Source organism: Lactuca virosa, chromosome 4, assembly GCF_052849685.1.
Source record: "Lactuca virosa cultivar CGN04683 chromosome 4, Lactuca_virosa_CGN04683_v6, whole genome shotgun sequence".
NCBI classification, from domain to species: Eukaryota; Viridiplantae; Streptophyta; class Magnoliopsida; order Asterales; family Asteraceae; genus Lactuca; species Lactuca virosa.
The window spans coordinates 180457065-180476657 of NC_136429.1; the positions used below are offsets into that span (position 1 = coordinate 180457065).

At 35.4% G+C, this 19593-nt stretch overlaps 1 protein-coding gene and 1 long non-coding RNA gene across 2 annotated transcripts; one reads left to right on the forward strand and one right to left on the reverse strand.

Annotated features, from left to right (window-relative positions):
* The first annotated feature begins 4614 nt into the window (after positions 1–4614).
* On the forward strand, positions 4615–13765 carry LOC145168634 (uncharacterized). The gene is made up of 2 exons (XR_013741977.1): positions 4615–5204; positions 13597–13765. It is a non-coding gene; the product is annotated as an uncharacterized LOC145168634 (long non-coding RNA).
* On the reverse strand, positions 5667–9976 carry LOC145107768 (dual specificity protein phosphatase family protein). The gene is made up of 11 exons (XM_079044717.1): positions 9783–9976; positions 9536–9619; positions 9157–9308; positions 8816–9020; positions 8546–8722; positions 8296–8456; positions 6985–8050; positions 6773–6919; positions 6460–6687; positions 6221–6378; positions 5667–6140 (listed from the first exon to the last, which is right to left on the reverse strand). Exons 1-11 carry the CDS (start codon positions 9831–9833, stop codon positions 5807–5809), a joined length of 2763 nt encoding a protein of 920 aa, XP_078900843.1. The 5' UTR covers positions 9834–9976; the 3' UTR covers positions 5667–5806.
* Positions 13766–19593: the final 5828 nt, after the last annotated feature.

A 19593-nucleotide genomic window follows, 5' to 3' on the forward strand; every position in this document is an offset into this window, starting at 1 on the left:
AACTATTCTTTTTTGAATTTTGAGAATAGGTGTTTTGTGGCTAATCTTAATAAGACTGTTGAACCTAAGTCATATTATGAAGCCTCATTAGACCCCAATTGGGTTAAAGCTATGAATGAGGAAATGGAAGCTTTATATAGAAATCAAACTTGGATTATCTGTGATTTACCTTCTGATAGAAAACCAATTGGTTGCAAATGGGTTTATAAAATTACATATAAATCAAATGGTGACGTTGAAAGGTATAAAGCTAGGTTGGTTGCTAAAGGTTATAATCAAAGAGAAGGTTTAGATTATGAGGAAACTTTCTCTCCTGTAGCTAAAATGGTTACTATTAGGACTGTTATTACTGTTGCTGTCAATTCTGGGTGGAAACTGTTTCAACTTGACATTAATAATGCTTTTTTATATGGTGAATTAAATGAAAATGTTTACATGACTTTGCATCTAGGATATCATGATAAAAATAATAATCAGGTCTGTAAATTGTTAAAGTCTTTATATGGACTTAAGCAGGCCCCCAGAAAATGGAATGAAAAATTATGTAGTGTTTTGTTTGAATTTGGTTTTATACAAAGTATAAATGATTTTTCACTGTTTGTGAAGTCTGATAAGCATTGTTTTCTTGCTCTTTTAGTTTATGTTGATGATATTATTCTTACAGGTAGTAGTGTTGATGAAATAAATAAAGTAAAGAATTTTTTAAAATCTAAGTTTTTGATTAAAGATTTGGGAAGGTTAAAATATTTTTTGGGTATTGAGGTTGTTGATATTAATAATGGTATTTGTTTGTGTCAAAGGAAATATTGTATTGAGTTAATTCATGAGTTTGGTATGTTAGGCTGTAAACTTGTTAATATTCCTTTGGATAATAATGTTGTTATTAAAGGAGATGGTTTGGATAAAAATGATAGTTTAATTCCTAATATTGTTTTGTTTCAAAAATTGGTTGGTAAGCTTATTTACTTAACCATTACCAGGCCAGATATTTCTTATTTTGTGCAAGTTTTGAGTCAATTCATGCCTTTTGTTGATGCAGACTGGGCAAAGTGTCTTGTTTCAAGAAAGTCTGTAACAGGTTATGCAGTGTTTTTTGGTGATAGTCTTATTTCATGGAAGAGTAAGAAACAGGAGACTGTTTCTCGTTCTTCAACTAGGAATGGCGACGGGGAGGATTCGGGGCGGGTCAGAGAATCCCATCCCCCAACCCGATATCTAAATTTATTCCCGACCCCGACCCGATACCCGACGGGTTTCTTATCGGGGCGCCCCGTCGGGTCTGAAACTTTCCCCGAACCCGACCCTAAACCCGAAAACCCGATATAGCCCCGAAAACCCGACCCAAAACCCGAAATCTATGCTTTTTTTTTTTGCAAAAAACTACAACTGAACAATGAGAAATTAAAACATTTCAAAAACTTACAATATCAAATAAGTTCTTAACATCATTGAACCAAATAGAAATTAATAATAGTCTAATATCATAACAAAAACAACCAACCATGGCAGCAAAGGTATAAAATATGAAAAACTAAATTCATCATGATAGTATACAACATATAAACATTAAAACTCTCAGAATCATCCAAATATCATCCCTGGAATTTCATTCAGCAACAAACTATGAGCACACATTAAAGCCTCCAATGTCTTTGCATGAAGTCGACTACTATGAGGATTGTTTTCACTCTTATACCCAGAAAATAAAAAAAAAAAACCATATTTATGCAATCAGATACACAGTAAGTCAATAACACATATAAATGGTTTTAGATTTTAAATCAAAAGCATATACATGGAACGCAACAAGTTTGAATTAGAATATCATATACATAGTCTTAAATCAGAAACATATAACAAACTAATTAGATTTGAGGTTCAAATCAAAGGGAGAGGTGGAATGCAACAGGTGTGGATCAGTAACAAGTTTGAATCAACAAATAAGTTTGAACCAACAGATAAATAGATACATAGATGCAATAAACTAACCAACAGAATATCAGATACAGGCTTGACTTAGAATCAGTAATTATATGTCCATCTGAATCAAGAATCAGTAACCATATGTGTATTTGAACAAGAATATCATATACAACAAACTAATCAGCAGAAGAGGTTCAAATCAGGATTCTCAACAGCAAGGGTAGATGCAAACAAAATTTTAGGCTCAAATCAACAAGCTAATCAAACTTGAGGCTCAAATCAACGAGATTGCGAACATGTGTTATTCGAACATAATTTGCGAAAAAAAAAACTTAATCTTACCTAAATCCGGAGTGAGTCGTCACTGCCTTGCTATGTCGGTGTGGAGAAATCGGGTCTATCGTCGATGAGATCGCTGACAAGGGTGAAATTGGAGTCCTTGTAGCTCAAATCGGAAGCTAAAATAGGTGGATTTCGAACAAAGTTTGCAAGAAAAAAGGGTTAATGTTACCTGATATCGGAGTTCGTCGTCGACTCGTCAACCTGCTTTCGGAGTCCATCGTTGACTCGTCACTTCCTTGTTGCGTCGGAATAGAGGATGGATGTCTTGTGGTGTATCGCTGCTTTGCTACCACTGCTTGCTACTTGCTACTTCTACGAAATAAGAGTAATTTCGATTTTTGGGTGTGTCGGCTGGAGTAGAAGAACAAAGAGAAGTCTAAGGAGGATACTGGAGTGGAAACGTAATTTTAGGGTTAAGTCTTCAAGGGGCAGCAATGTAATTTCACATATATATATATATATATATATATATATATATATATATATATATATATATATATATATATTCGGGACGGGGCGGGGCGGGGCGGGTCGGGGTGCGTATATCCCACCCGAAACCCGATAAGAGAGACCCGACCCGACCCGAAATCTTCGGGAATCGGGTTTCCCCGTCGGGTTCGGGTTTTTTTTGCCATATCGAGCCCTTAGTATTGTGTCTTGTGAAATTATTTGGATTTTGAAAATTCTCTTTGATCTTGATATTAAAAATAAAACTCCTGTTCCAATCTTTTGTGATAATGAATCAGCTATAAAGCTTGTTCTTAATCCAGTATTTCATGAAAAAACTAAGCATTTTGATGTTGATTTTCATTTTATTAGAGATCGTGTTTCAAAAGGAATTGTTGAGGTTTTTAAAATTGGTTCTGAAAATAATTTGGCTGATATTTTTACTAAGGGTTTAAGTGTTTCACAACATGAGTGGATTTGTCAAAGATTGGGTCTAGTTGATCCTTTCCAAGGAGTTTGTTAGTGCTTTCTTTGAATTTTAAGTTTGAGGTTCAAATGTATTTATTATTTATTTAGGGTAGTTTATGTTATTTTGTATTTCTTGTGTTGATTAGATATTTGCAGGAAGGGTTATTTCTGTAAGGTGGATAAATCTTCTGGACTGAGGAGTTATTATCAGAACTTGTCAATAAGAATGTTGCGCGGGTTGTACTTGTTTAATGGTCGGGTTGACCCGTAGTATAAGTGATTGCAATGACTGTGTGTAGGAGAGATAGCTTTCATTTTACGTTTTATATTCTCTCTCTCAAGATCGTCTTGTATTCATCTGTTCATACACAAGTTAGGGTTTTCTTCTTCTTCTTGGATTGTTCTAAGTCTGGTTGATAGATTTGTCTTTAGTCAGAGAGCTGAGAGTTATTGTAGTGAGGTTTCATATGTAAGTAAATGAAAACCAACTGATTCTTACTTGAATAAGAATCGTTGATGTTGTGATATCTTGTTTTGATTAATTTATGTCTGCTTGAGAAACACTAAAACTACCAACAATTTTGGGTTGTTCCAAATCGTTACCCTTTACGACCCCTCGATTCTTGTGGACCTTGAACGATTACCATATACATGCTCTAGTTTGGGCTAATCAAGGTGATTGTGTACATCTTCATATGAGAGATTAACGGGTTGTATTATTGATAAAAAATGAAATGGGGGTTACAAATCACTTACAATTGACATTTTAACAAAACATCATTTATAAATGAGTGTGGTGGATGTCATAATGAATTGTTTAAGAAAATATGCCCTTACTAATCTTTTTATTTTGTGAACATGACCTCAAAGAGCTATTTTAAAATATGATTTGCTCCATTATACATAAATAATAGATTTTAGCAGTATTCAAACATATTGAAAACATTTACTAAAAAGTCCGGTGAAAAAATAAAATATCATACATGATTAAGTCATTTTCAACAACATATATTTTTCAATATTTTTATCATCCACTTTTTATCATTATAACTATAAATTTAATTTCCAATTTTTTAATACATTTTCGTGTTATAATATGGTTCAAAATAATGGAAATGTTTCATATGAACATTTCAATTTAATAGAACAATTATTATTTCATAGTTAATAACAATGCATTAGTTATTTTTAACAATTTATATTTTTCATATTTAAACACCTTTCGTCTTAAAATGATTTTTCATTTTTAAAACGCCTTTCATATCATTTCACCTTTAATCACCTTTTGTATTTTTCATCTTTAAACCATTGCTTGATAAAGGAATGCAATGCATGATACGGACTTAACTGTCTAACCAATGTTATCTCAGCATATATCATCTTTCATCATCAATCTTAACATGGTGATTAAATACGGCATGTTTGTATGCTAGCACAAAGCACATAAAGAAAACATAGGCACTATAACATGTCAAACTATGTAACATGTGAACAACAAAACACATGTACGACACAAGGGATATCTACGCCCAATTCTTGTGAAGACATTCTAGAATGTCAAAACATCATCTTTCTTTTCTTTAGTTTGGATGTCCATATATTGAATAAATGCAATATATCTGCCTCCTACAGACAGGATGTCCCGAGTAGCCCAATGAGTGTCTTGGGCATTCTACATAGTGTCATGTGTGTTATAGTATGATCGTGGAGGTCCTAATGGAGATCATGGTAATTTGTTAGCATTGACGCCAGCACCAACAAACCATATGTGATCGTCATGTGTGGATTAAAATAACTTCATGTGTTGTAGGATGGGAATAGTCAAAAGATTGACACAATCAATGGGAATTTCATTAGGAGGGATTTGGATGTCGGTATGCTTCACAATGACAGTAATCATGTCACCATAATAGATTTTCGTCTGGCGACATGCTTGTAGTGACCTGAAGTCTGGTTTGAAATGGCCCTCTCTTGTCATCAACCAAAGGAACTACAACTCATTGGTAGTGACATTTCTTATAAAGGTATTTTGGTCATACTGGTTACCTTTTGAATAATATATCATTAAATGGTGATTGAGATCATTTGGGTCATATTGGTAACTTTGTCAAACATTAGATAATTTTTTAGGGAATATTTATGTAATTTTTCAAAAATAGGGACCATTAGATAATTTTGTAGGGGCCATTTATTTAATTTTTTTCTCAAACATAGGGATCATTAGATAGTTTTCTCAAACATAAGGATGATTAGATAATTTTCTCAAACATATCTCTATTAGACATTTCTATAAATGTTCCTGCAATTATGTTATTTCCTAAAATAAAAACTACATGGAGCAAACAAGTAATTTAAAAGAATAATAGAATGCATTTTAGATAAGTTAGAACTTTTTTTTAGAACCAACACAAGCACCCACTATCATATTCCTCAATCTTTGGCGAAAGGCACCTCCAGATAGTTCTAGACTATAAGGGTTGGATAACTTAAACTTACTAACCGTTTTACTTTTATTTAAAGTTTTTACATTCTACAGGGTTAAACTTGTAGCTGTATGTATGATTATAAAATAATTTTTACAAATACAAATTTGGCATAAGAAAATGTTGCAGTTTGCATATGTGATTTAATCGCTTGAATGAGATTGTCTTGGTGTTGAAATGTTGAGTGCCTCCAAAACCTTTTGAATCTCCATGCTCATGGCACTGTCTACACTCCCTGATGACAATTTCTTATGCGATTTCTGCAAATGAAGCTTCAGTGAGCTGCTGCTTAACCCCGCGTTCTTCCCACATATCGGACACACCTTCATTGATGGCTTCTTCTGTTGCCATTCCATTGAAACCTTCCCATGCACCTTCCTCTCCACCTCCACAAGTACACGGGCAAATCCGTCATTTGGCTGTGCTCTCCTGTGAACCCTTCTTAGCTTGTTCCATGCCCTCGACAAAGTCAGCTTCCTTCACAACAACATAATTTTCAATGCACTTATATGACCATTTTACCCTTGTGTTTATTTATAACTGACTCTTTCACTTACTTCCTCATCATTAAGTATGCAAGAACAACTGTGGCACTCCTGCTTCTCCCTTCAAAGCAATGAACCAGAACCTTCCCGCCTTTTTCTTCCACAGCTTCAATAAATTGATGAGCTTCTTCAAAGATCTGACTGATGTCCGCTTCTTCTTCATCACCTATCTGTTCATGTTCATCAATCATCATCACAACCCCTTTAAACAACAAAAAAAAAAGGAAAGGAAAGATTAATTAATCACTTACAGAAAAGTTTTGATACTCAAACAAATCTGCCCGTTGAGATTCAGCCTGCCCGATTTCATTAGAACACAAACACAATATATGTGTAATCCCTAAATGTTGCAGTGTATAAACAGATCTTGCAGCTAATGCCCCTCCAATGAATAGGCTATTTGTGATCAGTGAAGGTTTTTCTGTGTTTCCAGCATCAGATATTAACGATATCCTCTCAAGAATATGCTCAAGCCTGAGCTGTAAGTTGCACAAACAAACACAAAGTTAATAATAATAATTCAGGTGCTTCTTGTTAATATGGAAATGCTACTGATATTTTTACCTTCAATTCATAAGCATCAACAACAGAATTACTCTCACTGCCCTCGAAAAACCCTGAAGTGAAGTTATTCTCTTGGCAGAGCTTTACTGCTTCATTTTTAAGTAATTCGTTCCATTGTTCTAGTTCTTTGTTTAGTTCAGCATCCACCTGAGGAAGATCAATATTTTTTTAAATCTAGAAAACTTATCCAGTTAAGAAAGAGTAAAACAAACCTTAGCATATTTATGAAAATCGCGTAGCTTTGAGGTAATACGCATGCTACGAAGAGGTTCAGATGCACTCCCTTTATTACTAGACTTTCCATGTGAAATTGGAGAAATGGAGTCAAAATTCTCTTTGCAACCCGAAGATGATGCCCCCTTTGAAGAAGCTGTTTTCTGCATTTCTGTATCATTACAACCCTCCTGTGTATCACCCTGTCCTTTACCTTGTGGTGAAACACAGTGTGATGGAGATTCAAGAATCATCAAATCCTCTTTATCAAAATCACCACCCGAAGATTTATCAATAATATTCATGAAACTCCTTAAAAGACTATCCAACTTCTGGTGAAGTGTGAGAAGAAATATATGAAAACTCTGTAAGTTCATGAGAGCTGCACGAAACCCACTTCTGAATTCATGAACAACCGAAATCATGTCTTTGAAGGGCGAATTGTCCGGAGTTTCAATACCTTCTTGAGGGACTCCTAGTTTCCCACTTGTTATTTCATATAAAAGATGTGATGCGTATTCAGGGCTGTTGATCAAAAGTTCAACAAGTTTCGGGTAGTTTTCTTGATCACCTGCACGTTTTCCGGCAGGTGGCCGGCGAGGGACGCCGGAATCAATGGCTACAATGTCAAAATCACCGATTATTGGATCGATTGTAATTTGTCTTTTTAGGGTTTTTTCAGAAGAGATTGGAGATCCTATAGTATCAGAAAGATCAGAGCTTTTTGATGATGATAACTCGGACCCATCCACACTCATTCTGCTATCCACTGAGGTTGACCTTCTTTCTTTCTGTAATGCCCGAATTACCCTTGGTCTGTATCTTTTGATAGCAGAATCAAAGGCTTCTTCTAACGCATCCCTATTTGCAGTTGCCATTTTGTCTGCTAAAAGTAAATTTGCAGAATTGCCCCTCCAACGAAGGTAACGACATGGAAGTCTGTCTTCATTTCTGATAACAAGATCCAACATTAATATTCTCCCAAGGGCAGCTGCTGTCTTTTCTGCAGCTTCTTGGGTTTTAAATGCACTTGAGCTTTCCAATAGAGGACATCCATGCACATAACTGTAAAATGTGTAAAAGGGTAAATCGTTATGTCTTCTCAGGTTTATTTACAAGAATTTTTAAGGGCATGTTGCTAGAAATAGCAACTTACTTTACTCCTTTTAACAATATAGACAATGTACTTTACTTTATACTACGGGTAAAAAGTAAAGTACATTTGACCATATTGATATATAGGGGAAAGTACGTTGCTATTCTCTGCAATTTTCCCAATTTACAATTATAAAGTGAGTGAAGTGTAGTACTTCATGAGATAAAGGCATCGGCTGAGTTCAAGAGCTTCTAGAAGTTCCGAGCATGTGACTTCACCAACTTCATCTCCATCAGAAACTGCTGCTTCTTTTGCTTTTTCTGCAGCTTCTTTGATCTTTAACCACTCAGTACTACAATTGTGAATGACTCTAGCCTGAAAACGTTCAAATGTTGTAAGAAGTTGATTGAAAAAATTATGAAAATGATGAATCCGAGAGAAAGAGAGTAAGAAAGTGTAATAACTTGTGGAGTTCTGACACCTAGCCATCTTGCAAATTCATAGCCAAGGCGTTCTGATTGTGTAGCCATTCTAGAAGAAGCTATTTTTATTACAGCTGCTGCTTCCTTGGGGAGAAACTCACGACTTTCATTGTTGTTGAATAGTGCAAAGAATACAACTCCACCAGAATTCACTGTCACCTATATTCAATACAAACACAAACACAAACCCTAATTTGTAAGTTTTCAAGAAAGAAGATGAAAGGGGAAAATTAAACTCCTGAATTCACATACCTCTAATGCTTTACTCATTTCATCCTCTGAATGCTCATTGCTACTACTATGTTCAGTGTGATGAAGTGAAGAAAGCATGTCCCAAGAGAAGGAGCTTGGATCAATGTTCAACATAGCAGCCTTACCAAGTCTTTCCCACAAACTGATTTCTGCAACTTGCTCAAAAAGAGGAGAATTTTTTGATTCCAAGCTTAAATCTCCTGCACTGAACAGTAATGACCACAATTACAGATTAAGCTATCAAAGATTCCAATTATCCCAATCTGTATGATTGGTTCATTTTGAATTACAAATGATAAATTATCAATTAATCAAAGAAATTTTATAAAATGGAAGATCACCTCAAGAGCATATTATCAAGTCTTTGAGGGCGATGAGGACGATGAGGGAAGCCAGAGGACTTATACTTGCCACTACGCTTCCGTACTAACTCCAACCATTGAGTAAATCGAAAAGCAGGGCCTGCTGCAATATCACCTAACATGTACAATACCTGCAACAACCAAGAGCATTCATCTCTATAACTAATCAACATAATATTCCCTCCATTCAGACCCCTTTGCATAATTCATGAAGATTGGAGATACACATGAATGAGTTGCAGCCTTGAGGGAATTGATTCATGACTCGTTTTAGAAAAACAATAATGATAGTCTCAGAAAGTGGACTACAACAGTGAAATGGAGATAAAAATAAATGAAAGGAAGCAGGGGAACGAACACGAGAGGTGACGGTTAGGGGCAGAGGGGCATCAGTGTCGTCAGATCCGAGATCATACTCCTTATACTTTTCTTCTTCTTCTTTCTGCATATTCATGCATATACATACATAAATTAGACGATAAATTAAGGACACGGAGCAATGTAGAACCCTAGATCCGACGTAATAACGTACAGGTGTGTATTTGAATTGAAAATGAAAAGGTAATTCGGAAAAACTTTGGAAATGATGAAGAGAAGTTGGTTACCTGAAGAGAGAGAGCGTAAAGGTCATCTTTGGTTTCATTGGCCGCCATCATTTGAATTGGATAAAGCTGTTTGCGACCTTTTTATGTTTTTTTTTTCTATTGTTTCCCGCTTTTTCGGGATCTACGGAAAGAGATACAGGAAGGCCGGAGACGGTTGCAATCGGTTTTTAACCGTCCAACACACGGCGATGGAGGGTGGCAATAATGCAATATATACTCTCCTTCAGGGTTGATAACAGAAAACGCCCCAATGTTTGGTAAATTGTCGTAAAGTCCCCCCAACCATCTCTTTTGAACAGATTGGCTACGTGAAACTATCAACTAACGAGGCTTTTGACTTTTGAGATCCATCTAAAAAACTTCAAAAATTATAAGGTCGTCGTGAATACGAGGCACGAGGCCTGTTTGTGGCGAGGTGGCATGGCTACCACGACTATGCACATTATCCCCATCTCCACGACCGTGACGTTTTATGATGCATGACATGACACAAGACGCAACGGACGACTGAATGAGAAGTTAATCTCTCTCTCTCTCTCTTTGTTGGGAGTACACTCGCACAGTGATGGTTTGTAGTGGTGTTGTTTGCTGACTCGGAAGCTTTCCATTCTTCTTGGTCGTGGGTAGTATACCGAAAGGCTTAAGACATATTTTGGATGTGAAAAAACTTTATTGGGCTACAAAATAGATCGACTCATGTATAAGACATTTTTTATGGGGAAATCTCTAATAAAGTCCTAATATTTTAGGTCAATTTACGGTTTAGTCCCAAATTAAATTTTGTTTACAAAAAATGACAGAATACCGGCTAAAATGTAACACCAGTCAAATTTAGGTCAAAAATAAATTGTTCAATAATCTTAATTGGGATGAACAAAGTGGTAGAGATTGTAACAAGGTTTCCAAAAATATAAAGAACACTGAAATCCGAGTTATAACGAAGAAGTTATGACCAATCGAAAATCCGCGACAAAACCGGCAAAACACTGTTCCAGTGTAAAAAGTGAATTATCGATAAAAGGCTTTTTAGCCATAACAATCTAAATGAAAGTTGTAGATTATGTTAAACCGAGAACTTTCATAAAAAGAACGTTAAAATCTGACTTCGTATGAGGAAGTTATGATTTTTCTAAGTTTCAGTATAGCAGTATACAGCTAAAAACTCGAAATAAGGATCGAGTGATTTTTAGCCGACACAACTTAAACGAGAATCGAAGGTCTCATCAAAAGTAGTACAACGGTAAAAAGACAAACGAAAACGGACGTCGAATAAAGAAGTTATAAATTTTTAACGGATTTTCCTGTCCAGGTCTGTTAAAAATAATAATATTAAAAATAAAGTCAAAATTAGCCAACGAAGTCTAAACAAAAGTCGTAGAGTATAATTTTACCTACGCGTGCATATAAAGAACGTCGAAAACGGAGCTCGTATGCGAAAGTTATGAATTTCGCAAGTTTTGGGCACAAAAATCGAAAAATGTTGGAAACCGAGAAATTTCGCATGGTCACCATTCGGCCACGTCACCTCGCATGCGAGGCTTCCCCGTGTCCGACACGCGTCGCCTTCTGATTCGACCGAAGCCGCGGTCCAATGGTCATCCGACATCCTTCGCATGAACAGTAACCGCCACACCCGGATCCGACACGCGCCTCGCCTCCCTGTCTCGCATCCAAACTTCGGCATCGTGGCCTTCGCTGCTGATGCCGCGTGTCTGGTGACTCACCTCTTCGGCCGAACCCTCGCACCTATATAAAGGGTGCGAGACTCTCCGGTTCCTTCACCATTTTTACCCCCAAATTTCACCATTTTTCACATATTTCACCCCTTTAAACTTTCTTACACCCCCCCCCCCCAAAGCCCCGGTATCATATCTAAAACCCGAAGCAAGCCCTAAAGCCCCGGAATTCTCGAGAAGCTAACCTCTTTCCAGTCGAAGTGCTGCCTGCGTAAAGCCCGGTTTTTAATCAAAAACTCGCGGTTTCTTCGAGAAAGATCATTTATAGAAACGAAATGCTGCCCAAATCACCACTTATCAAGTGAGTTCATACCCCTATAATATACCTTTTTAAATGGTTTTTAAATGCTTTATAAGGGGGGGAATACAAGTTGAACACAATCATATTGTGTCAATAATTCATGTGATATTAATCACATAAAGGTTCTTCTTATGCTTTTAAATATGGACTTTAAAATAAAGGATTACCAATTGTTTCCAGAATAAATTGAATTCATATAAATTCTTCTAGAATAACGTTAAACTCTTTTAAATGTTTTTATAACTCTTTAAACTTATAATTGCCAAAATCATGTTTATATATGTATAAATATATAAATAAGATTTGAAGGGCTTAGGACTAATGAATTATCTTATTTCCTTTTCCTTGTTTGGATGTGGAATTAAGGTGGTGTTAATTGTCCGAAGGTCGTTTCTTTCTTATATATATATATATATATATATATATATATATATATATATATATATATATATATATATATATTATACATATATGAATATAAAATGTTAGTTCATTCGGTATCATTACCTTTATATCATGCTGAACAAAGGTGTTCATCCATGAGAAATCATGATAATCAGATAGAACATATAAATTATAATAGGTATAATTTATGTGTCAATTCTCAATATCAATCATCTTAAACTTATATATGGAAAAGTTTCATCATTACTGTTAAAAGGCTTTTTCCACTATATTACTTGTAATCTCGTTGACTCAATAAATTTGTGAGACACTTCATGGTGTACTTATCTAAGTATGACCCTAAGTCCTGACTTATTAACCAGAATCTCCTGGAGGGAGAGCGTGAATTTGTGTATAGATCTATACGGGACTGACAATCCCGCACCTTAGCTGTTCGCTACAGTTTGGCCGGCAGGCCTGGGGTGACAAATGTCATATCGTTTCCGACGCCTGAAGAACGTCGCATCAGTCATATTAGTATGGTTAATAGAACTCACATGGAGAAAACAACGATTAATCTACGTAGTAATATACTTCTTTTAAAATAGTAAGAAAAGATAATTACATCCTATCTATTTTACTGAACAAATATACATTTTGTTAGTTTTACTTATGGTAAAAACTACGTATCATGAAATCAAGTATGGCAAATATACTTGTACTTTTGGTTTTGGAATGTTTAAAACCACAAATCAGTATTATGGAAAATATAATATTTTCCAGGATTAATATCAATGTTTTACTGTAGAACGGATATAACTAAGAATACTTTTACAAATGGAACGGTTTATGGGATTAAACTACTTTTACAGATGGAACGGTTTATGGGATTAAACTACTTTTACAAATGGAACGGTTTTATGGAGATTTAAAACTACTATTCAGAAACGGTTTTATGGGGATTTAAAACTACTTATCAGATGGAACTTAGTCATTCACTCTCTTTAAACTAGTATAACATAAAGGACCTTTAGTGGCTAATTCTATAATTCCTTAGTTTATACATCAGAGTTATATATAAGTAATATCCGACTGACAGTGAAATGTGTGGCTTCCGCCTTACCTCTTGTTCCTTGTTTGGTTGTGGGCTTAGGGCAGATTCACCCATTTAACTGTCCATTCGATATTAGGTTAAATATAACTAGTATAAACTAAGTAATTGTAGAGGGAACTATTGAGGTTATCATTTTATCACATCAAGAAATATAGGATTTTCTGGAGGAACCAGCGAACTTTTCCAAAGAACTTAGAGTATACTTTATAGAACTAAAATACTTATGAACTCACCAGCTAAAATGTTGATCTACTCTTTCAAAATAACTTGTATTCTCAGGAATCCAATAGACAGGTACACTCCCGAAGCTTTTGAGAAGACTACCTAGTACCATACTGCAACTCTTGTCTTCTACTGTATCTACTTTGATGTTCGAATGTGTAATGTTTAAACACTTATGTAAAACTTATACTTATTAATGCAATGGTTGTTTGTACTTTGATTACTATATTGCATGTGTTGTGATACTTACATGAAGCCCTCCGCCCCCGAACGTTTCCGCCGTTCTGGTTTGGGGGTGTGACATAAAACTTCGCAATAACCCTATGTGGCCGGTTTCGCAGATTTAGCCGGTATTCCGGTTTTTTTCGTTAATTCGTCAAAATATTGGTACTTTTTCGCTAATTCAGCTAAAACGAATTCAACTTTCCTCTGCTGTCGATGCAGGTTTGAATCAAGATCTAGTTGAAGATAATAAACGTACCAATGGTGATATAGGGCTAAGGATGTATCGCCAACGAAAAATAGCAGAAGATGGTAGTGATCCGGCGATCGTCAGGAGCATTGACCGCAAGTGCTGGCATTGGAGTTGGGAGTTGATTATTAGTAGTGATAGTCGATCAACAGAATGCGTGAGAGGCGGTGGTGAGATTTTGGGAGAGACGTTATTAAGAGAATTATATTTATTAACACTTTAATTTTAGGAATGTAAGTTTTACTTATACCAAATTTAGCTCATGTATGTAGGATTCTATGGAGAACGGTATATAGTATTAGTTTGCACCGTTTTATTCTTAACCATTTATAAAATAATCCTATGTAGTAAATCATAAAAAAAGCTTCATACCGGGAATCTCCTTGAGGTTAGCTGTAGAAAAACTAACATTAAAACCATTTGTGTGCAAGAGAAAGAAGAATACCCATATCTAATATGTGTGTAAAAGAGTGAGATAGAGACGGTGGTGCGGTGCTGAAACTCAGAATCCAAAAAGAAAAACCACCTGAGAAGACACTATGATGAGCCATGGTAAAATATTTGAAATTATAAAAGATGGAGAAAAACAACTTTACCACCTGGAGAATAAAAATGTTGAATGATGAGTTCTATTGAAATTATTGCACTTCCTAAGAGAAATATGTAAGGCATAAACCACTCCATTGAGATAGGGTTCTTGATACAGGGTATCTCTGCAAATAAAAAGTTCAAACATCGAACTAAAAGTCTAGGAATAGAAATGGAAGGGAAGAAAGGACTACAAAACCAGGACAACCAATTTTGATCCATTTGCAGCAAATCATCTCCATTAACTCAAAGAGTCGATTCTTTTCTCGTAATGCTTAATTTCCCACAACCATCTGAATCAAACATCAAAAATCAATAAATCTCAAAGTTTCTCTGCGATTTTGAAGGTTCAAATAATCAGAGATTTGAAGATTAAAAAAAAAGAACCATATCCAATTCAAAACCAGTTATTTTTAACTAAAATAGTTGATTGGAATATTCAAATAATCAGGATTAGGTTTAGATACAACAAAAGACAGTAATATCACTTACTGTTGCAATCACACCAAGAAATGGGAATCAATTAAGGCATTGCTTAAAAATAAAATCGATGGTGGTGGTGGCTGTTCAGTATCAGTGCAGATGGTGGTGTATATGTGTGTGTGTGTGCATAGACAGAGCGAGAGGGTATGTAGAGGAGTAGCACAGGAAGCCATCCTTTCCATCTTGCATCGCATATGGAATTGAGGGAGGAGATATCGAACCCAGAAGGTCGGAGAGTCGATAGCTTGGTTGTGACAAACACAGATTCAGAAAAGGCAAATAGAGTGAAAGAGAAAGCAGTCAAAGCATTAGAAAAATGGGTGATATATGTTTAATGGAAAAAACGATGTGAAATTAGGAACAAACATATATTACAATTCTTAATTTCGAAATCTGCTAAGTTTTCTTTGGACCACACATATAATCCAAACAAACCCATGGCAAATAAATACCTGATTATCATATTTTACAATAATATACGTTCTTACCATCAACAAACAAACAGGTATCCCAGAGAACCCCCTCCACCTGCAACCTATATCAAATCATGGAAACAAAATCAAAAGAGAATTTTTTTTTTTGAGATGGAGATGGAAAACGATTGAAACTTGGTGTTCAAATGAAGCAGATCTTGTTCTAGCTCCTATACACCTTCAATTTCGTTAATTTTTTTTTTGTCAGAACCTTGATCAATCGTACCTCATGCTTTAAAAGTTGTATGTTTTCTAACCTGGGTAGTCATTTTTCTGCTTCTTCTTCTTCCCACATATACCCTTTAGTGATATACTTTTGTCTGTTCAGGCATTAGCACCATCAAAATCTCCCTGGCAAGCATGGTGGAATTGTTCAATCTGTTCGAGCCATCAGCTAACCCTCTCAGATCTCCTAGGTTATCCGTCGGTGTTAGTGCTCCCACTCGCTTTGAAAAACTTAAAACCCAAAAACCCAGTTCAACAAACATTTCCATATTTAAAGGTTTGGAGTTGATTTTGTAAAATTTAGTACCTTTATGGAGCCAACGATAATGAGAAGCTTTTGGGGGAAATCGGATTTTCGAGGTCATCAAGCAACAATCTTGATAGAAGAGATTTCCCCATTCCACATACGTCTCTCTAAAATTCAGCCACCAGAATCACCTTTCGTCAATCGCCATCGATGCTACCATAATCTTCGATCATCGCCATGATTTACAATTTCCACCACCGCCATCACGACCCAACTCAACCACCGTCGTTAGAAACCTTGCATCTAGCCTTCCCTGACCGGTCACCACTCACCCTCTCACAGTCTCACTTTCAATCTACACAATCTACAAAAATAAACCAGCTAGAGTCTGAATTTGAGTTTCAAAATGAGGAACAAAGAGAAACATAAAAGAACGAAGTTGTTCTGGGTTAGAATAGGGTTCTTTTGGAGAGGAAGTTTAGAAAGAGAAACATGGGCGGATTGTGATGACCACAGCGACAAGTGGTGCGTGTGTGTAGACAGGGAAACATACCTTGAGTAACGACGATGGTAGTGGTTTAGATCTAGGATTTTGAAGGCGTTGTGGTGTTTAGCACCGACATCCGTGTTACGAAGATTTGGTGGTCTGGTGACGGTAGTCTGGTGTTGTGATGATGGTGCAATGGTGGCAAAGTGGTGTTGGTGCGATGCTGTACATTAAGGTCGTCTATGGTTTTTTAAGGAGGAGAGACGAGATTGTACATAGAAAGATTGAAAATGGAGCTGTGGTTGTGAGATAAGAAGCGTGTCTTGAGGAAGGAAGCACAGTGAAGAACCTGTTTCAACGATTTGATCTTGAGAACAGTGAAATAACATTTGGTGTTATGTTTTATAATAAGGGAACGGTTGCCAGAATCGAGGGATATCAGCCCAGATATCAGGATTCAACATTGACTCCGTTGGGGATTAAAATGGCTTCGTCAAAGGAGATAAGATCTAGAGACCTATTCAACACATTCCTCATTTGGTGATTAGAGCTCTCTCACGATTCAACTTCTTATCAGATATGCATTGTTTATTGTACATTCAGCTTAAAGTTTTGGACGTCTTAAAGTTATTTATAGAAATAATAAGGTTTGTATAATAATATAGTAATATATATATATATATATATATATATATATATATATATATATATATATATATATATATATATATATATATGCTACGAACCATTAATATACTGCTTGTAAAACTACAAAAATAAGACAAAAAAATTGTTATCTGACACAAGACCTATTCTCGCAAATACTTAAAACAATATTCGTGTCGACTAATTTATCAATCTAGAATGTTATAAAAAACAATCGGCAGGATCTCAGCAGTCGAATGAGGATAATGGATTAATCGGGGACCTAAATGATTAATAAAACTCTTCAAAAGCTTAATATATCCTCAAAAAATAAGTATTTGAACATTTAAAATTTTGAAAGTTTATAAATATGAAATATTTTGTATAACATTTGAAAATTTAAAATTTTGAAATTTTGTAAATTTTGTTGTTATATTTGAAAATTTGAATTTTTTTAATTTTTCCTGCCTAGACGCGCTGAGGACCACCAAGCCCGAGTTTGACCGATATTGACCAATTCCCGCCAAGCACCCTAAGGGTGGCAACTCTCGACCCAACCCGAAAATAGATGGGTTTGGGTTGAGATTTTTGACCCACCAACCCATATATATATATATATATATATATATATATATATATATATATATATATATATATATATATATATATAGTTAGTTAGATAGTTAGTTACTTAGGGGTCGTTTGATAGTTGGTAACTGAATTAGAGCTGACCGGGTTAGAAGTTCTGACAGAGTTAGCTTCTGACTGAAACTTATTATTTGATTTTGCACATGACTGACTATGCAAAATGGCTATATTACCCTCAAACAACATTTTTTTTAATAATTTCTCTATGATTTTCATTTAATTTACTGCGCAAGATTGATGTTACAATTGTTCATGAGAAATTATCATTTCATATATTTATGTAGATGATGTTACAATTGCTAATGCACAACATACAATTAGTACCTTGATGCATGATTTATCCTTAAGTCTTCATGACCACAACACATTATCAATGTTTCTCATGAATACAAAATACTTGGCATGTGTTCCAATAATAAAGCAATTCGGTTCTCATGATTTCAAAGACCATTTGGCTAATTAGTTAATGCACAACAGGTCCTTAAAGATGGAAGTAGGACTCACGAGTTGGACTCTTGTAACCAAAATGATTCCAGCATATGCACCAGTCTCCATGACCTGAAATAATGAAGCAAATAACATAAATTTCATATAAATATCTCAAGGAAATGGATATGAAACTAAAACCTAGTTTTTGACTTCTAAGAAGTGAAGCTTGAGACTTTTAGATTTCAGATTTGATTTGTAATCTTTTCAACAGAACAACTGTTAATATGGCTTCACTTATTTGATTACATGATCATATCCATGAAAATTTCAAATCTGAAACAAAGCATATGAACCTTGAAGTTATAAAAAAAACCCCCTTTAACTGCTAAAAAGTCGAATCCAATTAGAAATTACCTCGGTCTTTGGATGAAGCAAGAAAAACATACATTGATAGAAGAAATTTGAAATTACCTCAATCAGTGTTTTAAAAACCGGGTCGAACCGGGAACTGGAGGTGAGGACGGTTCGATTTGGACAGGTTTTATATCGATTTCCTGACCGGATTGAACCGGCCGGTTTTGGTAAAAAACCGGTTCAACCGGCTGAATTGAACCGGAATGAACCATACAGTCTTGGATTTTTGTGTTTGTTTTGGGCTTCTTTGTTTGATTTTGGCTTCTATAATGATTTTTTTATATGTTGCATTCTATTTACGTTTGTAATACTAAAAATATAACAAGTTTTGTAATCAATGTATGTAGGATAATTAAAAACATATAAAAATATAGAACTGGTTTGATCATCCGGTTGAACCAGAAAACATCACCCGACCGGTTCAATTAAAAAACTGATTTTTAAAACATTGACATCAATCATCCTTTCTCTCGGTCTCACCTTCGTTTTTCTTCACCATTTGATGGTGATGGATCATTGTAACTCACTAACCAATTTTTAAGTGGAGAAGAAGAATGGAGAATGGTTTTGAGATGGTTGATTTTGGATTCCGTGTGTTTAATTTCATTTTGCTTCTCATCAATCGTCACTCAAGTGCTCGTTGTTCATCTCTGATGGAACCAATGTTGGATTGCATCTCCATAATTTTGTTATCCAGCTTTGTTTTCTAAGTTCGAAGGGAGTTAAATCAATTGAAGATTGCTTAACACTCACTTTCAAAAACGATTTCATTGCTCGATTTAATTTCAAAATCGATTTCATGAATCGATTAAAGAAGAAAAGAACTGGTGGTGGTGGAAGAAGTTGGACGTGGATTAAAGGAGAAGGAGAAAGAAGAAGTCACGTCGTTTAGGGGCAAGGAAAAGGAGAAAGGCAAATACGTGAAACTTGTGGAAAGGACCAA